The 19,323-nt window shown below is 40.7% G+C and overlaps 1 protein-coding gene across 1 annotated transcript; it reads right to left on the reverse strand.

The window, feature by feature from the left end:
* Positions 1-3,000: 3,000 nt before the first annotated feature.
* On the reverse strand, positions 3,001-8,155 carry LOC142184257 (A-kinase anchor protein 17B-like). Its single transcript, XM_075259025.1, has 4 exons — positions 7,400-8,155; positions 6,308-6,432; positions 5,549-5,780; positions 3,001-4,593 (listed from the first exon to the last, which is right to left on the reverse strand). Exons 1-4 carry the CDS (start codon positions 8,153-8,155, stop codon positions 3,001-3,003), a joined length of 2,706 nt encoding a protein of 901 aa, XP_075115126.1.
* Between the last annotated feature and the right edge of the window lie 11,168 nt (positions 8,156-19,323).

Consider the following 19,323-nt stretch of genomic DNA (forward strand, 5'->3'; position numbering starts at 1 on the left):
AAAGTCAAATATCTGCTGAAATTTATATTAAAACTAAACCTTTATGGCATCGTGTCCTATAAATTATAGGAGGGAAATCTGTTTTTATACTATATAATTGCTGTATTTTTTTAGCCAGATACAATGTCGGACATGCGGGACTTTGTGTCTGGTTAAAATAAACAGTTTCGCTGCGGGGAGACAGAAGACGCTCACGGGCGGCCACTTTGCAAACCCATTGGGGTTTGACAACTGACCGCCGGGTTTCCGTCTCCTGTTCAGTTTCTCGGGGCAGAAGACGGAAACCTGCAAAGTGGAGACCGGACGTGGGTGTGAACCCGCCCTAACTCAATCCAGCCGAAATGAGTCTGTTCTGTCACATGGAGAGAAGTGGAGGTATCAGCGCGTGGGGTCTAGATGTGACTATAGTGTATCGCCACCCACGAAAATTCTGATCAGTCTGACCTATTTGGATAAATACTTGACTATAATTCTACAAAATCTAATTCATTTTTTTTAATTGCAATTTTAATGTTACAAAACAACATCATAGGAATAAACGGCAAAAAGCATCAGGAATAAGAGAAATAAGAAGGACAAAAGACGGAATAGAGGGAGCGGGCAGGACAAGACATAAGGAGGGTGAAGGGTAGGAAAGATCAGAGACCTTGGAGGATATCAAAATCTAATTCTAATTCTGCAAAATCAGGTCTAACTAGAACTCATGCGGCTTTGAAGACTAACGGGACGTTTGCGCCGCGATTTTGATGGTACATGTTTGTGGTCGCGTTAATGCGGCGCTAACGTGACCGCAAACATGCACCGTCAAAATCACGGCGCAAACGTCCCGTACACGCGGCACATTGCGTGCCGCGTTTACTCCATGTGAACGAGCCCAAAGTGCTTGGTGTGATTTAGATTTCTCTTTTGTCCATTCACTTTGCTCATTCTTTGCAGTGTTTTATAGACCTGCCTAAAACTTATGCAGTATCCGTTCTCTGTTCTCTTTTTCCCGGTCTGTCCCCTACAGATCGAAAGCATGATCCCGGGCTGCAATGACACGAGGACACGCGACACGCGGCTTATAGCTAATGAATATTTATAATGCACAACTATAAATAGCTGCAAAGTCAATAAAAGGTGAATAACATGCGAATGACATCTGCTTTATTCTGTTTACCTGTAAATATGCATCATCAAACATCAAACATGGATTCCCTTCCAGCGTGGCACTTTGCGTGTTGCAGATATTACCGCTCTGTCTTTACTGCATAGCTGAAAGCAAAACTATTCATTCTGGATAAAGATATTCATTTGCCGCACCTGGATTCTTGATGGCTGTGAAAACCAGTGCGGTCCCATCCCGTGCATCCATGTAAATGCTGCAGCCAGTCGCTTACTCAGTGGTCTCGTGCCATACATACAAGCATCAATGCTCAGGCCATAGATAAGCTGCACCAAGACTGGCTGTGACCACTATAGGGGTCTTACAGGAGCAATGGGACATTAAACAGGTAATGCTTTTGTTTTTTGACCACGGCTTTGAGGCTCAGGCCCCAAAACTGCAGACGAGACATGGTTGACCCCTGCATAGACCCCAAAACAGCGAGGCTTCCCATTACAGTCATGCCAACACCACCTTATCGAGCAGTCAGATTCCTTTCTAGCATTTGTGTAGTGTCATTTGTCAGTCCATTGCCTTCTACTGAAAAAAAAAAAAAAAATGGTGTAATTTTGGGGGGGTTTGCACCATAAACTGTAGAATCCAATATGGCAGCCAGACTGGATAATACACAGATCATCTGATATATATACAGTAAAACCTCAACTATCCAAAATTGCAATAAAAATTGGTCTTCTAGAGAGGTGGTTGAAATGGGAAACAGAAGTGTAGTCTGGGTACGGGGGCGGATTTCTCAAAGGGGTGGTCCATTGGAGAGGTGACCGTGGGCCCAAACCTTCCCACACAGGCATACACAAGGCCTCTTCCTAATTTGGATTGTCCTCAGATCAACATTGTAGATTATTACCTGCACAAAGCCCCGGCCTCAAACCCATCTTATGTCTTTGGTGTTACCTAAATACATCCCAAGCCCCAGACTTTCTTGCCCAATCTCAGTGCCTGACCCCACAACTGCTAGTTTGGCTGAACAGACAAAATCCCATAAGCACATTGCAGAATCTTGTGGAAGACCTTTGAGGAGCGGAGACCACAACAGAGGACCTAACTCTATATTAGAAGGAGTCTGTCACCAGAATCCAGCCTATACATCCAATCCATCTCCCCAGATAGATAGGTTACCTGAATCTAATGGGTTTCTCTTGTGAATCGGTGCCTTGTTTTTGCCAATTTGCAAATTAGCTCTCAAGGGTGTTGTCACTTCTTTGGAGGACTGGTAAAGCCTTCATTGCTCCAAAGAGCTCAGTTGCATATTGAAAAGAACATGGCAATATATCCCTGGAATCCAACATGGTCATATAGGTGTGATGGTCACATATAATATTGGAAGCTGAGCGCGGTTCTTTCCATCTCTGATGTGCAATTGTTGGGAATAAATTCACTTAGTGTCAGGTAATGTATTCCCCAATTTTCGAGTTGTTGGCATAATGTAGTAAACGCTTCCCAAGCAATGTCCAATATCCCTCAATATGATAATGAATGAGAAGAAGACAATGGATCTGGTACAGACAAAGTTATTTTATTATCCGGAGTCTCCTGGTTTTCTAGCAGGTCATATAAAAGTATCCTTGTTTTCTTGTAAAGACTTTGTACACTTTTACACCGAATTCCGCCAATGTCTTGTTGCAATTCCTTTGAACATGCAATAGAACAATAGAAGAAGTTTACTGCAAAAGTATACACACCCTGTAAACATTTAGGAGCAATTTCTTGAAAACCGTAGACATTAAACTAATGACATTGAACTATTTGTCAATTCAGCGTTCTTTTGGTAGGAACATCACATAAGGCACTATGGAATGCTTATTGTCATCCAATAGGGGAATGATGTTCCCGTTTGTCTAACTTTTGCATTTATCCCGCTTGTAGAAGTGATTCTCCCATTCCCAATAATCAGAGTACGAACTTTTCCCGAGACCGCCGACCTTCTTGTTTTCTGCCTTTTGATGACTGGATCCCAGACTACAGCTTGTCTGAGTGTCATCGGCATCCCATGTGGACTCTTCATGTTCACTGGAGTCCGACACATCTTCTGCGTAGCCGTGCTGCCACTGCTTCGAGGGGTTTGCATTAGAATCAGAGGCTCCGACCTTGTGCACCTTACGTCTTGGCTTGCCGTTAGCTTGGTGTTGCCAGATGTTTCCTTTGTGCGGATAAGAATCACTCGAGCTGCTCTCACTTTCAGAACTCGAGTACATTTCTTTATTGACTTTTTTCCCTTCCAAAAGACACGTGCGATTTTTTAACTTTGATCTTTTTCTTTTCCAAGATGTCCGAACCTTGACCTCTGCGTCGGAATCCGAGTCCGATGTGTCAGAGTCGTATTGTAAAGCTGGTTTCTTTCTATGGACGTGAGTCTGTTTATACCTTGAATGTTTTTTCAATCGGTGGCAATAGGAATATAATAAGTGATCCAAGAGATCCTCATGGTGGCAGAACTGAGGATGTCCCGAAACACTGTTGCGTTTTAATTTCTTGAGCTGTTTGATTCTCCTTTGCCTCCTTGAGGTTCTTCTAATGTTAGCGGGTTTCCCTGAGATTTCGCTGAGCTCCTCGCTGAAGTATTCCGACGTGCTACTTATCTCCTCCAGAACTTCTTTTAGTTCACTGTTGGGGACTGAGCTAAGACTACCGTCCTCGTCCTCGTCCCATGTTCTTTTACAGGACCCCCCCTCTAAGGTCTTTATCAAATGAGGCTTTGCCGTTTTAATCCCTGGAGCTTCATGTTCACTCTCAAGATCCTTGTAAGGTTCAGTAGCGTCTTTTCTTCGATCTAATGGCGCTTGTGAATTCTCCCCTGGCTGTTTAGTAGGGGCTTCCCATTTGCCGCTATCCTCTTCTGATTCTTCGTCCAATTCGGGCATAAAGTTCATTTCTGCAAAATGGCCATTGAGGTTCTGGAGCTTTATCTGGAAGCTGTTCCCTTTCCAGCGCACCACTCGGCGGCACCATGGGTTGTTTGGACTTTCCTTGGTTTCCAGAAATAATCTGGCATACTCTGGATAATGGTAATAATTCAATAAGTAGTTAATAAATTCATCCGTTTCGTAAATTTTCCGTTTTTTGGATGATCCGTTGGTGGGATCGTCTTGGGCCAGTTTGATAATTCGTTGACTACAATAAGCCATTGGCTTTGTTTGCTCTTTACAAGTTTCGCCTTGAAAGTATGGCTGGTCATCGGCTAAATTCTGCTCATTGGTTTCCGCCATCGAGTCCTTGCTAGGTCCACGCTGGTGTTCCTCAGAATCTTCCTTGGATATTGTAATTTCCACTTCGTCTTCAGGGAAGATTTCTGTTTCCTGGTAATGACTTTCATCCTCATCCAAGAAAGGAAAACCCATGATCTCGGAGTATGGGGACACGGAACAGTCACTGAGCCCTGGAAAGTCACAGTTCATTTGCTCTTCCTCAAGTTTATTGACTTGAACCAAATCCTTCAGAGACAAAATATGGATATATAGTTAATGTGCTATATAATGGTGAGTAAGTCTGACAACTGCAGAGTGGAAACAGATTCCGAAATTTTCATAACTCCTAGTATAAGCAACATACAGCTAATAAACCTCCTCTATCTCATCCTTCATTGCGCCAGAGGTCTGTGGTCCCTTAGGTCTTTGTATATAACTGGTGTAGATTCTCCATTCTGGCACCCATGGGTGCACTCGATTTATTAAAAAATTCGGAGCCTCTGTATAATACAGGTGCATGTCACACCCGTTAGAGCCTTTAAGACTGGTGTGACAGTCGGAGCAAAGTGGATATGGAATTCTAGTGAATCCCATGCCCACTTTGCTGCAAAAACTGTGCTGCGTGCATGACGCGATTTCCAAAACCGGTGCAGTTTAGGAAATCGCAGCATGTCAATTATACCTACGGATACGCCGGCGGTTTTCCCCTTGGTTAGAATTGAAACAGAAATTCTGCAGAGGAGACCTCTTCGAACTTACGGAAGAACCGTGATGTGTTGCCGCTGCAGTTTTTCCCCCGGCAAATTTTTGCTGCGGGATGCCACGTGCCACCTTAGTCTCAAAGGGATTATCCCTCACAGATCCGATGATCGCAGCAGGACTCAGCACATGGATTGTTTGCAACTCAATATTAAGCACCGTCACTATATAATGTATGGCGTTCATCCAAATGCTACGATCTATTGAGATAGTCGATCGGTGAGGGTGCCGGGTGTCAGAACAACACTTGCCTAAGGATAGGCCATTAATATCATCGACTCTGCAAATCCCTTTAACTACGTGCCTGACTTCTTGGAGATCTCACTATCCATTTCATCTTATCAGAACTGCACAGAAACCACATGACGCGTTTCCACTGAAGAACATCTGCATTTTCTGGTAACTCCACCGTGCACCTGCAGAACCCATAGCAAACACTTACATTAACCTTATCCAGGATTGCTGTGAGGAGGTTTATTGACTCGAGGCGCCTCTGAGCAAGGAGCAGTTTCCGGTCCTGCCATTCTTGTGTGTCCTCTTCTTCTTCTGCAGGATATTTCTCTTGCGCCGGCTGCAGCGCCTTCAGCTCGTTCTGTTTTTGTTTCTGCAGTTTTCGTTTTAGCCGGGCCCTTCTTTTCCTCGCTCTCGCCTTTCTCTCCTCAAGTTTTCGTTTTCTGGATAAAATGGAGAAACGTAAGGTCTTCCGATTTTATACAACATACGTAGAGTGTCTGTATACTGTCTATCACTAGTTACTAACACTGCTTATGGGCAAGACGTTTTATAGGACTTAGATATCGACGACCTATTCTTGGGGTAGGTCCTTGTATGAAGTACGGGAGGAGGGATCTGACACCCGGTAGTGACGTCGCCGCTACCCAACATGTGATGGACTTGTATAGATCCACTACAATGGCCGGCTCTACAATAGGACGTGCTTCATAATCTGCGGTCCTCTGCTATGGCCCAGACACATTATATATACAAGACATTACTCCACTTAGTTTAATAACCATCATGACACAGAAGGAGAATAAGGTTGAGTGATCTGGAAAGATCGGATCCCGATCGGCGATCAAGCAGATTTCATGATCAGGATCGGCTGGAAAATGATCGGAAATCGGATTTTAAAATCGATCCTGAAATCTCAAGATCGTCTCAACCCTAAAAGTGCCCCATTTACTAGACCTGGAGCCCCCACCTCTCCGCCTCCTCCTCTTCTTTCTCTTGTTTCCGCTGCTGCTCCAGCTCTTGTAGTTTCAGTCGCTCCGCCGTCCGCTTGTTTACGGCCTCCGCACCAAAGTGATCGGTTTCATCAACAGATATCTGAGAAACAAGATCAGAAATACGGTAAATGAAATATCTTCTCCTCGGACAAAGCTTCCCTTACTCTATATAGGAGAACTGGACATTTGGCTAAGCGGAGCATACACCCCTATGGGGGGATCAGGTCTGATCAATGTGTCCAAACGAGGTTTCTTCTACAGGACTCCTAGGAGAGACAGTAAGAGTCCTGCGCTGCTTTCCTATGCACAGTGATGGACTACTCTCCTTGGGTCACTCGCTGTGTATGGGCCGAGTCATCAGGACTCTCGCTGTCTCTCCTAGGAGTCCTGTCATATAAACCTATACAGCACAAACTCGGCTTTTCTTCCTCTACTATATCCTGCTCTCGGAACGGCAGAATTCACCTGACAGCTTCACTTTAAGTTTATTTTGGACCTAAATGAGTTCATATTTTAATGGTCGTGGATAACAAACATAAAACCTGACCTTAAAGGGGATGTAAAGGATATTTTAATACTGATGTAGGAGGTCGGGGAGGGTTAAACAAAAAAAAAAAAAAAAAAAGATAAATCCATACTCCCCTGTCCTTAGGGTGCCGGTGTCCCACAATGCTGTCCATTCCAGCCGCGCCCTGGAGCTTGTGCAGGCAGAAGTCCTTGCACACATGACCCCTGAGGCCAATCACTGGAAAGGAGCTGGGACAACACCGGTGGCATATTCGAGTGAGGTCCCGGGTCCTCTCCTGCGACCATGGTGGCCACTGATTGGAGAAGACTGCTGGAACAAGCTCCGGGGCACCGGTGGACCGGACACCAACAGGGGAAAACCGGAGTGCATGGGACAGGTGAGTATTGTAAGGTTGCAACTTCCCCAACCTTCTGCCCCCCCGACCCATATCCAGGACATCCCCTTTAAGGACGACACTGGTAAAGATTACAGCAAAAACCCCAAACCATCACTCCTCTAGTACCACACGTACTAGTTAAATGTTCCCCTGATCGCTCACCTTAATATCACACGCCAGAGACTTTCCATCGTCTGCAGTGAACATGAGCTTCATCCCCTGTAGAGATCGCAGAGCGTCTACCGCACACGACGGGTTTTCATACTGAAGAAAAGCATCAAAAGGTTGCAGAACACTCGGACCCGGCTGGTTCCCATTACCGTCTTCTCTGTACGGATCAAGCATAGGTATGTCCATGTTTACAATATTCCCAAATTTTTCAAAAGCGCTCCTTAACACCCCTTCACTCGGCTTTTCCGTGTTCGAACCCAATTCTAAAAACCATTTACACGGCAAACCCTCCAAATAGATACAAGATGGCGTGGTATAATTCTCCGCATTGTCCTCCGGGTTGTCTTCTTTTTTGGTCAGTAACCTCTTGGTGGTGTCATTGGCTGGAGGGTCAGCAGGGGCCTCCGTTACGATCATGTGTAAGGGTTTGCTCAGGCAACCGATTTTTAAGTTCTGGCTGTTAAGTTTTTCTAAAAATCTACAAGCCAAATGTTTCGTGTCCGTTTCACCTTCAATTCGGGTAAACTCCTTTGTGGTTCTGGAAACCCGAAGAGAAGTGAAATTGTCCGGAGCAACCACATTCTTCAACTCTTCCAAGATGTCCCAGTTAGATATCGCTCTGCCTTGTTCGGTTTCGTCTGGAAGGATTATTGAGATGATTAACTTTGCCTTGGGTTTAAGGTAAAGGTGGTGGGTGGCGCTCAACGCCACGGCTTCGGAGTCATCGTATACCGGAGTGATTATCATCGTGGTCAAGGGACCTGAGACAAAACAGAAGAAACTATATTAGACTTGCCAATGTCTTATAATAATAATAGGTTAAACCACACGGTGCCTTGAGGCAATCTTCAAGGCTTAATATAGTAGTTTCTGGGCTCTTAGCCATGTTTCCGGGAGTGTGGCCACAGTGTCCTTGTTACCATGATGGCCGCACCTGGTGTTGGCGCATTTCCGAATCTTTCTATGTTTAATGTAACTTTAGCTTCTGCGTATTAATCTTATAACGTCTGGACTCTCCCCCAGAACTGCGTTGAATGGCGATCAGAAGTTAGGCCTCATTAAAAGTGTCTTATGAGATTTCCAAGGCCATATGAGCAAGATGTGCTAATATGATCAGATGCTAAGATGGCGGACGCAGTGTTCACGTGCTAAGTCTTGTAGAATGTCCGCTCAGTTTTTAGCCAATTGTGTTGCATGTTTGATACAATGTACTTTGTGCACCTCTGCAGTCAGGCCAGGGCTACATGGCAACATTGTACAACCAAACATCATCATGTTGCCCTGTGACCCCTTTACCATTGTAGATGAATGGAGTCGCCTTGCAACCTGAGCACTGTTGTATTTTTTTTTGTATTCGGTTTGCCATGGAACTCCATTCACTTACAGGTCACAGGGCAATATATAGATCTATGGCCATGGGAATCAGTTATAGTGGCCATATAGTCATAGCCTAAGGCTAAGACCCCACATAGCGAACTGCACCCCCATTGGGAAAAACCGTGGCGGAAATGCATGGCGTTTTTTCCTGCAGCGCTTGTCACAGAAAGGAAAACTCTGCGTACCTTCTGTTTCTATTATACTTATAGCGTTTTTATAGGTATAATTGACATGCTGCAATTTCCAAAAATATGACGGTTTTTGAAATCACTGTGTGTCTGCTGCGGATATTTTTCTGCAATGTGTGGACAGGATTAGCCAGAATCCCAGGTACCGTAAAATGCTGCGGTGTTTGATGCGGCGTTCCTGCTACGTGGGGCCTAGGCCTAAAGTGCATTGCATTAATAAAGTTACGTATGGCATATGATATAATCCTAAAAATCTCAAGCCAATGAGAGGACTGATCAGCCCTGAGAGAGAAGCTACAGACCGCAGCATCATGGTGAAAGGATGTTTTGTACTTGCAGCCAGATTGCTGATACCAATACATATCAGATAAGTGCCGCCATACTGATGTCAGTCACCGTGTCATTACTATAAGCTGCACATTCATAAGCCACTGCAATAACTGCTAGAAGGAAACAGACTCCCTTAGGCTTCCAAAAACTGCTTCCATGTTGCGGAAATGCAGCTTTTTTTGTTGCAGTTTTTTGAGCTGAAGCCAAAAACAATAGGAATGATACAGCAAGTTCTTATATGTCTTCCTTTTGCTCAATCCACTGGCTCAAAGAACCATAACAAAATCTGCAACAAAAAAGCTGCATCTCCGCAACGTGGGGCTTTAGCCTCAGAAACCAATTGAGTCGGTGGTTTGGCCCTGCAATTTATGGCTGAAGCCCCTCGTTGTGGAAACTCAGCTTTTTTTTGTTGCAGATTTTGCTGCAGTTTTGTGAGCCAAAGCCAAGAGCGGATTGAGCAGAAGATAGAAATATAAGAGACTTCCTATAGCTTTCCCTTTCCTCTTGTAGCCTCAGCCTTTAGCTTATTTTTTCTTTAACCTTAATTGACTCGCCTACATAATCCAACTAATTGTTATGACGGATTTGCTGCGATACATGAACAGAAGTATATCCAATGTCACCCGCTTATCTAAGGGAACCGCGGTTCTTTCAGTCTAAGAAATAATACCGTTCTTTAATAGCCTTGAACCTGAATAATAGACGGCTAATATATCTGATAGGAAGATGGTAAACAAGAGACTGGCGGGGAATTAGAAGATCTCAGAGCGCAGCGGCAAATAACAAAGACAATGCAGGAGAGGATAAATAGAGATAATTATATAGCGCGGCCTCGGAGGAGACGCAACATCTGGCGCCGCTTTATTTATTGTCCTGAGAAGATAAAACATTGCAAATATATCACAGAGCAAATGGAACAAAATCCCTGAAATAAAACCAATATCAACATGGCACTTATCTCCTATCTATCTATCTATCTATCTATCTATCTATCTCCTATCTATCTATCTATCTCCTATCTATCTATCTATCTATCTATCTATCTATCTATCTCCTATCTATCTATCTATCTATCTATCTATCTCCTATCTATCTATCTATCTATCTATCTCCTATCTATCTGTCTATCTATCTATCTATCTATCTATCTCCTATCTATCTATCTATCTATCTATCTATCTATCTATTATCTATCTATCTATCTATCTATCTATCTATCTATCTATGTATCTTCTATCTATCTATCTATCTATCTATCTATCTATCTATCTCCTATCTATCTATCTCCTATCTATCTAGCTAGCTAGCTATCTATCTCCTATCTATCTATCTATCTCCTATCTATCTATCTATCTATCTATCTATCTATCTATCTCCTATCTATCTATCTATCTCCTATCTATCTATCTCCTATCTATCTATCTATCTATCTATCTATCTATCTATCTATCTATCTCCTATCTATCTATCTATCTATCTCCTATCTATCTATCTATCTATCTATCTATCTATCATCTATCTATCTCCTATCTATCTATCTATCTATCTATCTATCTATCTATCTATCTATCTCCTATCTATCTATCTATCTATCTCCTATCTATCTATCTATCATCTATCTATCTCCTATCTATCTATCTCCTATCTATCTATCTATCTATCTATCTATCTATCTATCTATCTCCTATCTATCTATCTATCTATCTATCTATCTCCTATCTATCTATCTATCTATCTATCTATCTATCTCCTATCTATCTATCTATCTATCTCCTATCTATCTATCTCCTATCTATCTATCTCCTATCTATCTATCTATCTATCTATCTATCTATCTATCTATCTATCTCCTATCTATCTATCTATCTATCTATCTATCTATCTATCTATCTCCTATCTATCTATCTATCTATCTATCTATCTATCTCCTACCTATCTATCTATCTATCTATCTATCTATCTATCTCCTATCTATCTATCTATCTATCTATCTATCTATCTATCTATCTATCTCCTATCTATCTATCATCTATCTATCTCCTATCTATCTATCTATCTATCTATCTATCTATCTATCTATCTATCTATCTCCTATCTATCTATCTATCTATCATCTATCTATCTATCTATCTATCTCCTATCTATCTATCTATCTATCTATCTATCTCCTATCTATCTATCTATCTATCTATCTATCTATCTATCTATCTCCTATCTATCTATCTATCTCCTATCTATCTATCTATCTATCTATCTATCTATCTATCTATTATCTATCTATCTATCTATCTATCTATCTATCTATCTATGTATCTTCTATCTATCTATCTATCTATCTATCTATCTATCTCCTATCTATCTATCTCCTATCTATCTAGCTAGCTAGCTATCTATCTCCTATCTATCTATCTATCTCCTATCTATCTATCTATCTATCTATCTATCTATCTATCTCCTATCTATCTATCTATCTCCTATCTATCTATCTCCTATCTATCTATCTATCTATCTATCTATCTATCTATCTATCTATCTATCTCCTATCTATCTATCTATCTATCTATCTCCTATCTATCTATCTATCTATCTATCTATCTATCATCTATCTATCTCCTATCTATCTATCTATCTATCTATCTATCTATCTATCTATCTCCTATCTATCTATCTATCTATCTCCTATCTATCTATCTATCATCTATCTATCTCCTATCTATCTATCTCCTATCTATCTATCTATCTATCTATCTATCTATCTATCTATCTATCTCCTATCTATCTATCTATCTATCTATCTATCTCCTATCTATCTATCTATCTATCTATCTATCTCCTATCTATCTATCTATCTATCTCCTATCTATCTATCTCCTATCTATCTATCTCCTATCTATCTATCTATCTATCTATCTATCTATCTATCTCCTATCTATCTATCTATCTATCTATCTATCTATCTCCTATCTATCTATCTATCTATCTATCTATCTATCTATCTCCTACCTATCTATCTATCTATCTATCTATCTATCTATCTATCTATCTATCTCCTATCTATCTATCTATCTATCTATCTATCTATCTATCTATCTATCTCCTATCTATCTATCATCTATCTATCTCCTATCTATCTATCTATCTATCTATCTATCTATCTATCTATCTATCTCCTATCTATCTATCTATCTATCATCTATCTATCTATCTATCTATCTCCTATCTATCTATCTATCTATCTATCTATCTCCTATCTATCTATCTATCTATCTATCTATCTATCTATCTATCTCCTATCTATCTATCTATCTATCTATCTCCTATCTATCTATCTATCTATCTATCTATCTATCTCCTATCTATCTATCTATCTATCTATCTATCTCCTATCTATCTATCTATCTATCTATCTATCTATCTATCTCCTATCTATCTATCTATCTATCTATCTATCTATCTATCTATCTATCTCCTATCTATCTATCTATCTATCTCCTAATCTATCTATCTATCTATCTATCTATCTATCTATCTTCTATCTATCTATCTATCTATCTATCTCCTATCTATCTATCTATCTATCTATCTATCTCCTATCTATCTATCTATCTATCTATCTATCTATCTATCTATCTCCTATCTATCTATCTATCTATCTATCTATCTCCTATCTATCTATCTATCTATCTATCTATCTATCTATCTATCTATCTCCTATCTATCTATCTATCTATCTATCTATCTATCTATCTCCTATCTATCTATCTCCTATCTATCTATCTATCTATCTATCTCCTATCTATCTATCTATCTATCTATCTATCTCCTATCTATCTATCTATCTATCTATCTATCTATCTCCTATCTATCTATCTATCTATCTATCTCCTATCTATCTATCTATCTATCTCCTATCTATCTATCTATCTATCTATCTATCTATCTCCTATCTATCTATCTATCTATCTATCTATCTCCTATCTATCTATCTATCTATCTATCTATCTCCTATCTATCTATCTATCTATCTATCTATCTCCTATCTATCTATCTATCTATCTATCTATCTCCTATCTATCTATCTATCTATCTATCTATCTCCTATCTATCTATCTATCTATCTATCTATCTATCTCCTATCTATCTATCTATCTATCTATCTATCTCCTATCTATCTATCTATCTATCTATCTATCTCCTATCTATCTATCTATCTATCTATCTATCTATCTATCTATCTATCTCCTATCTATCTATCTATCTATCTATCTATCTCCTATCTATCTATCTATCTATCTATCTCCTATCTATCTATCTATCTATCTATCTATCTATCTCCTATCTATCTATCTATCTATCTATCTATCTATCTATCTATCTCCTATCTATCTATCTATCTATCTATCTATCTCCTATCTATCTATCTATCTATCTATCTATCTATCTATCTATCTCCTATCTATCTATCTATCTATCTATCTATCTCCTATCTATCTATCTATCTATCTATCTATCTCCTATCTATCTATCTATCTATCTATCTATCTATCTATGATCTATCTATCTATCTATCTCCTATCTATCTATCTATCTATCTCCTATCTATCTATCTCCTATCTATCTATCTATCTATCTATCTATCTATCATCTATCTATCTATCTATCTATCTATCTATCTATCTATCTCCTATCTATCTATCTATCTCCTATCTATCTATCTATCTATCTATCTATCTATCTCCTATCTATCTATCTCCTATCTATCTATCTATCTATCTATCTATCTATCTATCTATCTATCATCTATCTATCTATCTATCTATCTATCTCCTATCTATCTATCTCCTATCTATCTATCTATCTATCTATCTATCTATCTATCATCTATCTATCTCCTATCTATCTATCTCCTATCTATCTATCTATCTATCTATCTATCTCCTATCTATCTATCTATCTATCTATCTATCTATCTCCTATCTATCTATCTATCTATCTATCTATCTATCTATCTCCTATCTATCTATCTATCTATCTATCTATCTATCTCCTATCTATCTATCTATCTATCTATCTATCTATCTATCTATCTATCTCCTATCTATCTATCTATCTCCTATCTATCTATCTATCTATCTATCTATCTCCTATCTATCTATCTCCTATCTATCTATCTCCTATCTATCTATCTATCTATCTATCTATCTATCTATCTATCTCCTATCTATCTATCTATCTCCTATCTATCTATCTATCTATCTATCTATCTCCTATCTATCTATCTATCTATCTATCTATCTCCTATCTATCTATCTATCTATCTATCTATCTATCTATCTATCTCCTATCTATCTATCTATCTATCTATCTATCTATCTAACTCCTATCTATCTATCATCTATCTATCTCCTATCTATCTATTTATCTATCTATCTATCTATCTATCTATCTATCTATCTCCTATCTATCTATCTATCTATCTATCTATCTATCTATCTATCATCTATCTATCTATCTATCTCCTATCTATCTATCTATCTATCTATCTATCTATCTCCTATCTATCTATCTATCTATCTATCTATCTATCTATCTCCTAATCTATCTATCTATCTATCTATCTATCTATCTATCTATCTCCTATCTATCTATCTATCTATCTATCTATCTATCTATCTATCTCCTATCTATCTATCTATCTCCTATCTATCTATCTATCTATCTATCTATCTATCTATCTCCTATCTATCTATCTATCTATCTATCTATCTATCTATCTATCTATCTCCTATCTATCTATCTATCTATCTATCTATCTATCTCCTATCTATCTATCTATCTATCTCCTATCTATCTATCTATCTATCTATCTATCTATCTCCTATCTATCTATCTATCTATCTATCTATCTATCTCCTATCTATCTATCTATCTATCTATCTATCTATCTATGATCTATCTATCTATCTATCTATCTCCTATCTATCTATCTATCTATCTATCTATCTATCTATCTATCTATCTATCTATCTATCTATCTATCCATCCATCCATCCATACTATACAGACATTATCTGCCGTGGACAACTGCTTTCCATTCTGCATATTCCTGGTACTGGCTAAGTGCAGGGAGTCAGTTACCTCTCTGTGGGAACAATTTAGTGGCCCCCTTTATTACCTCTTTAAGCATGAGGGCATATTATGCAGTCAGTGACCGGATGCACGTGGCCATCGGTCCTACAAGTGGTCAGGGCTTCAGTAGTGGATGTTGTCAGCATCATATCTAAGCCCCAATTCACATCTACGTTCGGGTCATTCTGTTCCCCTCCCTCCATGAAAAATGCAGAGAGAAGAGCACTAAAAGCAGCATTTTTCATGCGGAAACGACACGGACCCCATTATAGACTATGGCAGGGGTAGGGAACCTTCGGCTCTCCAGCTGCTGTGAAACTACAACTCCCAACATGCTGCATTCATTTCCATGGGAGTTTCAAGAACAGCAGAGCCAGTATGCATGCTGGGAGTTGTAGTTCTACAACAGCTGGAGAGCCGAAGGTTCCCTATCCCTGGTCTATGGCGTCTGCAGGTTTCCTTAGGTAACTGCTTTTTTATGTGGATAGGTTTCTACTTGGGGACCTCCCTGAATAGAAACCCATGTGCAGGTATGAACCAGGCTTTACATCCTCACTCTTATTACTATTGTGCAAAAAAAGATTCAATCAGACTTATATGAACCACAAGTGTTTGGATGTGATGCACCGCAGCTCCAGCCCTCCTTACCATATGCTGTAATAACTACATTGTTACACAGAATCCTGGCCTGATCCTGCACAGCTGTGTCCACCCATCTCTATATATAATATATACTTTGACTTTGCCACATTTTGCCATTAGATCACACTTAATGCAAAGTGTTGAGGCTGCAAATACACAAAGTGAACGTCCAGATGATCACCCTGACACCCGGCTGGTGCCGGAGCCTGCGCTTCCCTTTGTAAAAGGATTACAAGAAAACAGGAACTTAAGTGCGAGCAACGGCACATCCCTTAATGTAAAGTCAGAAAGGAATTCCTAGACGATCGGCTGACAGCATGAAATTACCTTCACGACTTACCTTGGCCGTGTACGGATCTGCAGGTATAAGCGCAGCGCACAGGGCTGGAGGCAGAGCTGGCAGGTGGAATATGTGTGAACAGCTTCCTGCTTTTGCAGAAAGCGATTCTAATATTAGTTTATGAAAAACACAGGGGGTTTACCGACGCCCGCTCACTGGCTCCTGCACCGCATCTGCCAGGTAATTGACAGCCTGGAGAATCCCTGGGCAGCCACTTTACCTCTGACATGTCACTAGCACTGGCGGATTTAACATCCTCATCGAAACTGAAGAGATCTTCCATTTTTAACGTGGACATAAAAATCCGGGGTGCAGGACATGGATGGACGGAAAGCGACTATTATTTGTTAACCTATCTAAGGCTAACGGATGGACATTTACTATACTCTCCATTATTACAGTCCGTTTTTTTCTGCGTTTTTTTCAGAAAGAAGAAACGCAAAAAAGCAAAAAAGGACAATAACGGATACTAAGTGATACATTAATTGAAACTATTATCTATTCTAGACTGTGTCCAAGAGCATGGTCCAGTCTGCAGGCAGCAGATTACAGAACAGAGGAGATGACCAGATGGGTATACTATTTATTTTATTAGTTTACTTCTATAGCGCCATCATATTCCGCAGCGCTGTACAGACATTGTCAGTCGCCGTCCCATACAAGGCTCACAATCTACAGTCCCTATCAGTATGTCTTTGGAGTGTGGGAGGAAACCGGAGTACCCGGAGGAAACCCACACAAACATGGGGAAAACATACAAACTCCTTGCAGATGATGTCCTTGGCAGGATTTGAACCCAGGACTCCAGCGTGTATACTATGAAACCTCCACTTTGAGAAGACCCCTTCTTTCTAAATAACGGGGTTTTTTTGGGACTTATTTTTGCACCTCTGTTTTCTGTATGTAGCCTAAGTCTTCCACCATTGTTTAAGTGACATCTTCCACGTTGTCGCACGTTCTCTGCAGGATTTAGGAGCAGTTTTCTGGAGTGAGAAGCGAAGCCTCAGTAGGAGAATATGGGAAATCGTTTCATATTATTGCTATTTGTCCAATGCCTTATAACATGTGCTCAGTTGCTCCTCAGCAAACAGTCGGTCTCGGTGCAGCCGAACAAAGTGTCAGATTATTTCCAGGATTTATATGCCTCACTTTGTAGAAGACAAGCAATATATGCAGTACATGTGCGGTGCGATTACTATAGTACATGAGGCAGAATAGATGTCACTGTGTGCATGGTCCATAGGGCACAATTCAGTATAGAAATCTGCAATACACGGACTCACAGACATTCTTACCCGTCCCGTGTACCTGTAGCAGCTGCATCGGGTCCTGTTACCTGGCTCGGTCTTTAGGGTTCCTCAGCTCCACAATTCTCTGCCATAGCTTATGGCTTGTCGTCCAGTTATAGAATTGGCAGGTGATACACGGCCATCAGTATACAACACTCTTGTATATATAATTGCCAGTATGTGACATAGGCCTACAGGCAGCTTGACGGTGCACGGGCTGCAGACAAATAGGGGAACACTGCCCCTGCTGGACAGTATAAGAAATGCGCCTAAAGAGGAACGCGAACAGCTGGAACACACGGATAACGAAACATGTACTTTATAAAGTCTATTAAACTGCACCCCAAGATATTGTATAGGAGGGAGCTATTGTGTATTGCACGGATATCACACTAACTCCTTCATTTCTATGGGTCCGTACACATGACTGTGAACAGTGTCGGACTGGGATGTCTAGGGCCCACCAGTGGAATTGTTTCTAGGGGCCCAGCATCAGGACCCTGCTGACCAGCGGTACCGAGACAGGGCAGCTAAAGGTAATAACATGTCGGGAGCCATTCTGCTCACCCATTATACCATGTGGAACAACGCACTACCTAAACCTACTGCAACAGCCTGGATGGCAAGTGAACAGCGCGGCTCCTGGAGTTGTTACCATTACCTGTAGCTGCTCTGTCCTGGAAAGCTGATCTGCAGAGGAGCAACCCATGTGGCAGGCGGGAGGAGTAAAATAAATAAAAAGCATACTCCTCTGACATTCTGTGAGGGGGACATTAAACTGTGCGATGCATTTTAAAGGGGTTGTTCAAATTAATGTTAATCTTTTTTACATCCTTTGCTCAGTATAGGCCATAAAGGCCTGATCAGTAGGGGGCTGACACATGGTCCCATCAGCTGTACGGAGCCACTTGTTCTGTACACAATGCAGGCCTAGAAGCAGAAAACTCCATCCGCGCCTTCACTGCAGCTCAGCTCCCACTGACTGCAATAAGTGCCAAGATGCAGTGAAGGTGCCGGCTGATATACAGTAGACTGAACTTTCTGCTTCTGGCCCCATTTTGTGTATAGGATTGGTGCCAGAAGTGGCTCCGTACAGCTTATCAGTCCAAGGGCTGGGTATCAGCCCCGTACAGATCAGGTATCTCTGGCCTATCCTGAGAATAAACCATAACAAATTATGCCTGGACAACCCTTTAATATAAACCTGGTAATGTGCGACACTTTAAAGAGGTTGTCGAGTATAATCTTTTTCTTTCTTTCTTTTTTTTTTATAATTAGCCTAAGGGAGGTGAACCCATCCCACCCCCTCAAAAAACATACTAAACATACTCGCATAGCTCCAGTGCTCCAATGTCCTCCCAGCACAGTCCGGTCCTGCAGCTCTGCTGTCTTCTTGAAATCCTCACAAGGCTTTGATGTCCCAGGTCCCTTCTCTTAGGATGCTGATTTGCCTCAGAGGTCACGTGCAGAGGGAACTTCAGCTGGAAGAAAAGAGAGTTGGATGACCGAACCGCGCTGAGAAACACTGGGGACAGGAGAGAAAGTTTAGGGGATTTTTTTCACCTGCAATTAAAAAAAAAAATTGTTATCCTGCACAACCCCTTTAATGTTCCTCAGGCT

The sequence above is a fragment of the Leptodactylus fuscus genome, chromosome 11, assembly GCF_031893055.1.
Source record: "Leptodactylus fuscus isolate aLepFus1 chromosome 11, aLepFus1.hap2, whole genome shotgun sequence".
In the NCBI taxonomy this organism is placed as follows: Eukaryota; Metazoa; Chordata; class Amphibia; order Anura; family Leptodactylidae; genus Leptodactylus; species Leptodactylus fuscus.

Bases quoted from the DNA above. Each gene is read 5' to 3' on its own strand.
- LOC142184257 (XM_075259025.1), bottom strand. From the start codon at position 8,155: ATGATAATCACTCCGGTATACGATGACTCCGAAGCCGTGGCGTTGAGC. The intron at 6,433-7,399 runs GTGAGCGATCAG...CTTGTTTCTCAG, and splicing joins CTCTGGCGTGTGATATTAAG to ATATCTGTTGATGAAACCGA. The intron at 4,594-5,548 runs GTAAGTGTTTGC...TTGTCTCTGAAG, and splicing joins CAATCCTGGATAAGGTTAAT to GATTTGGTTCAAGTCAATAA.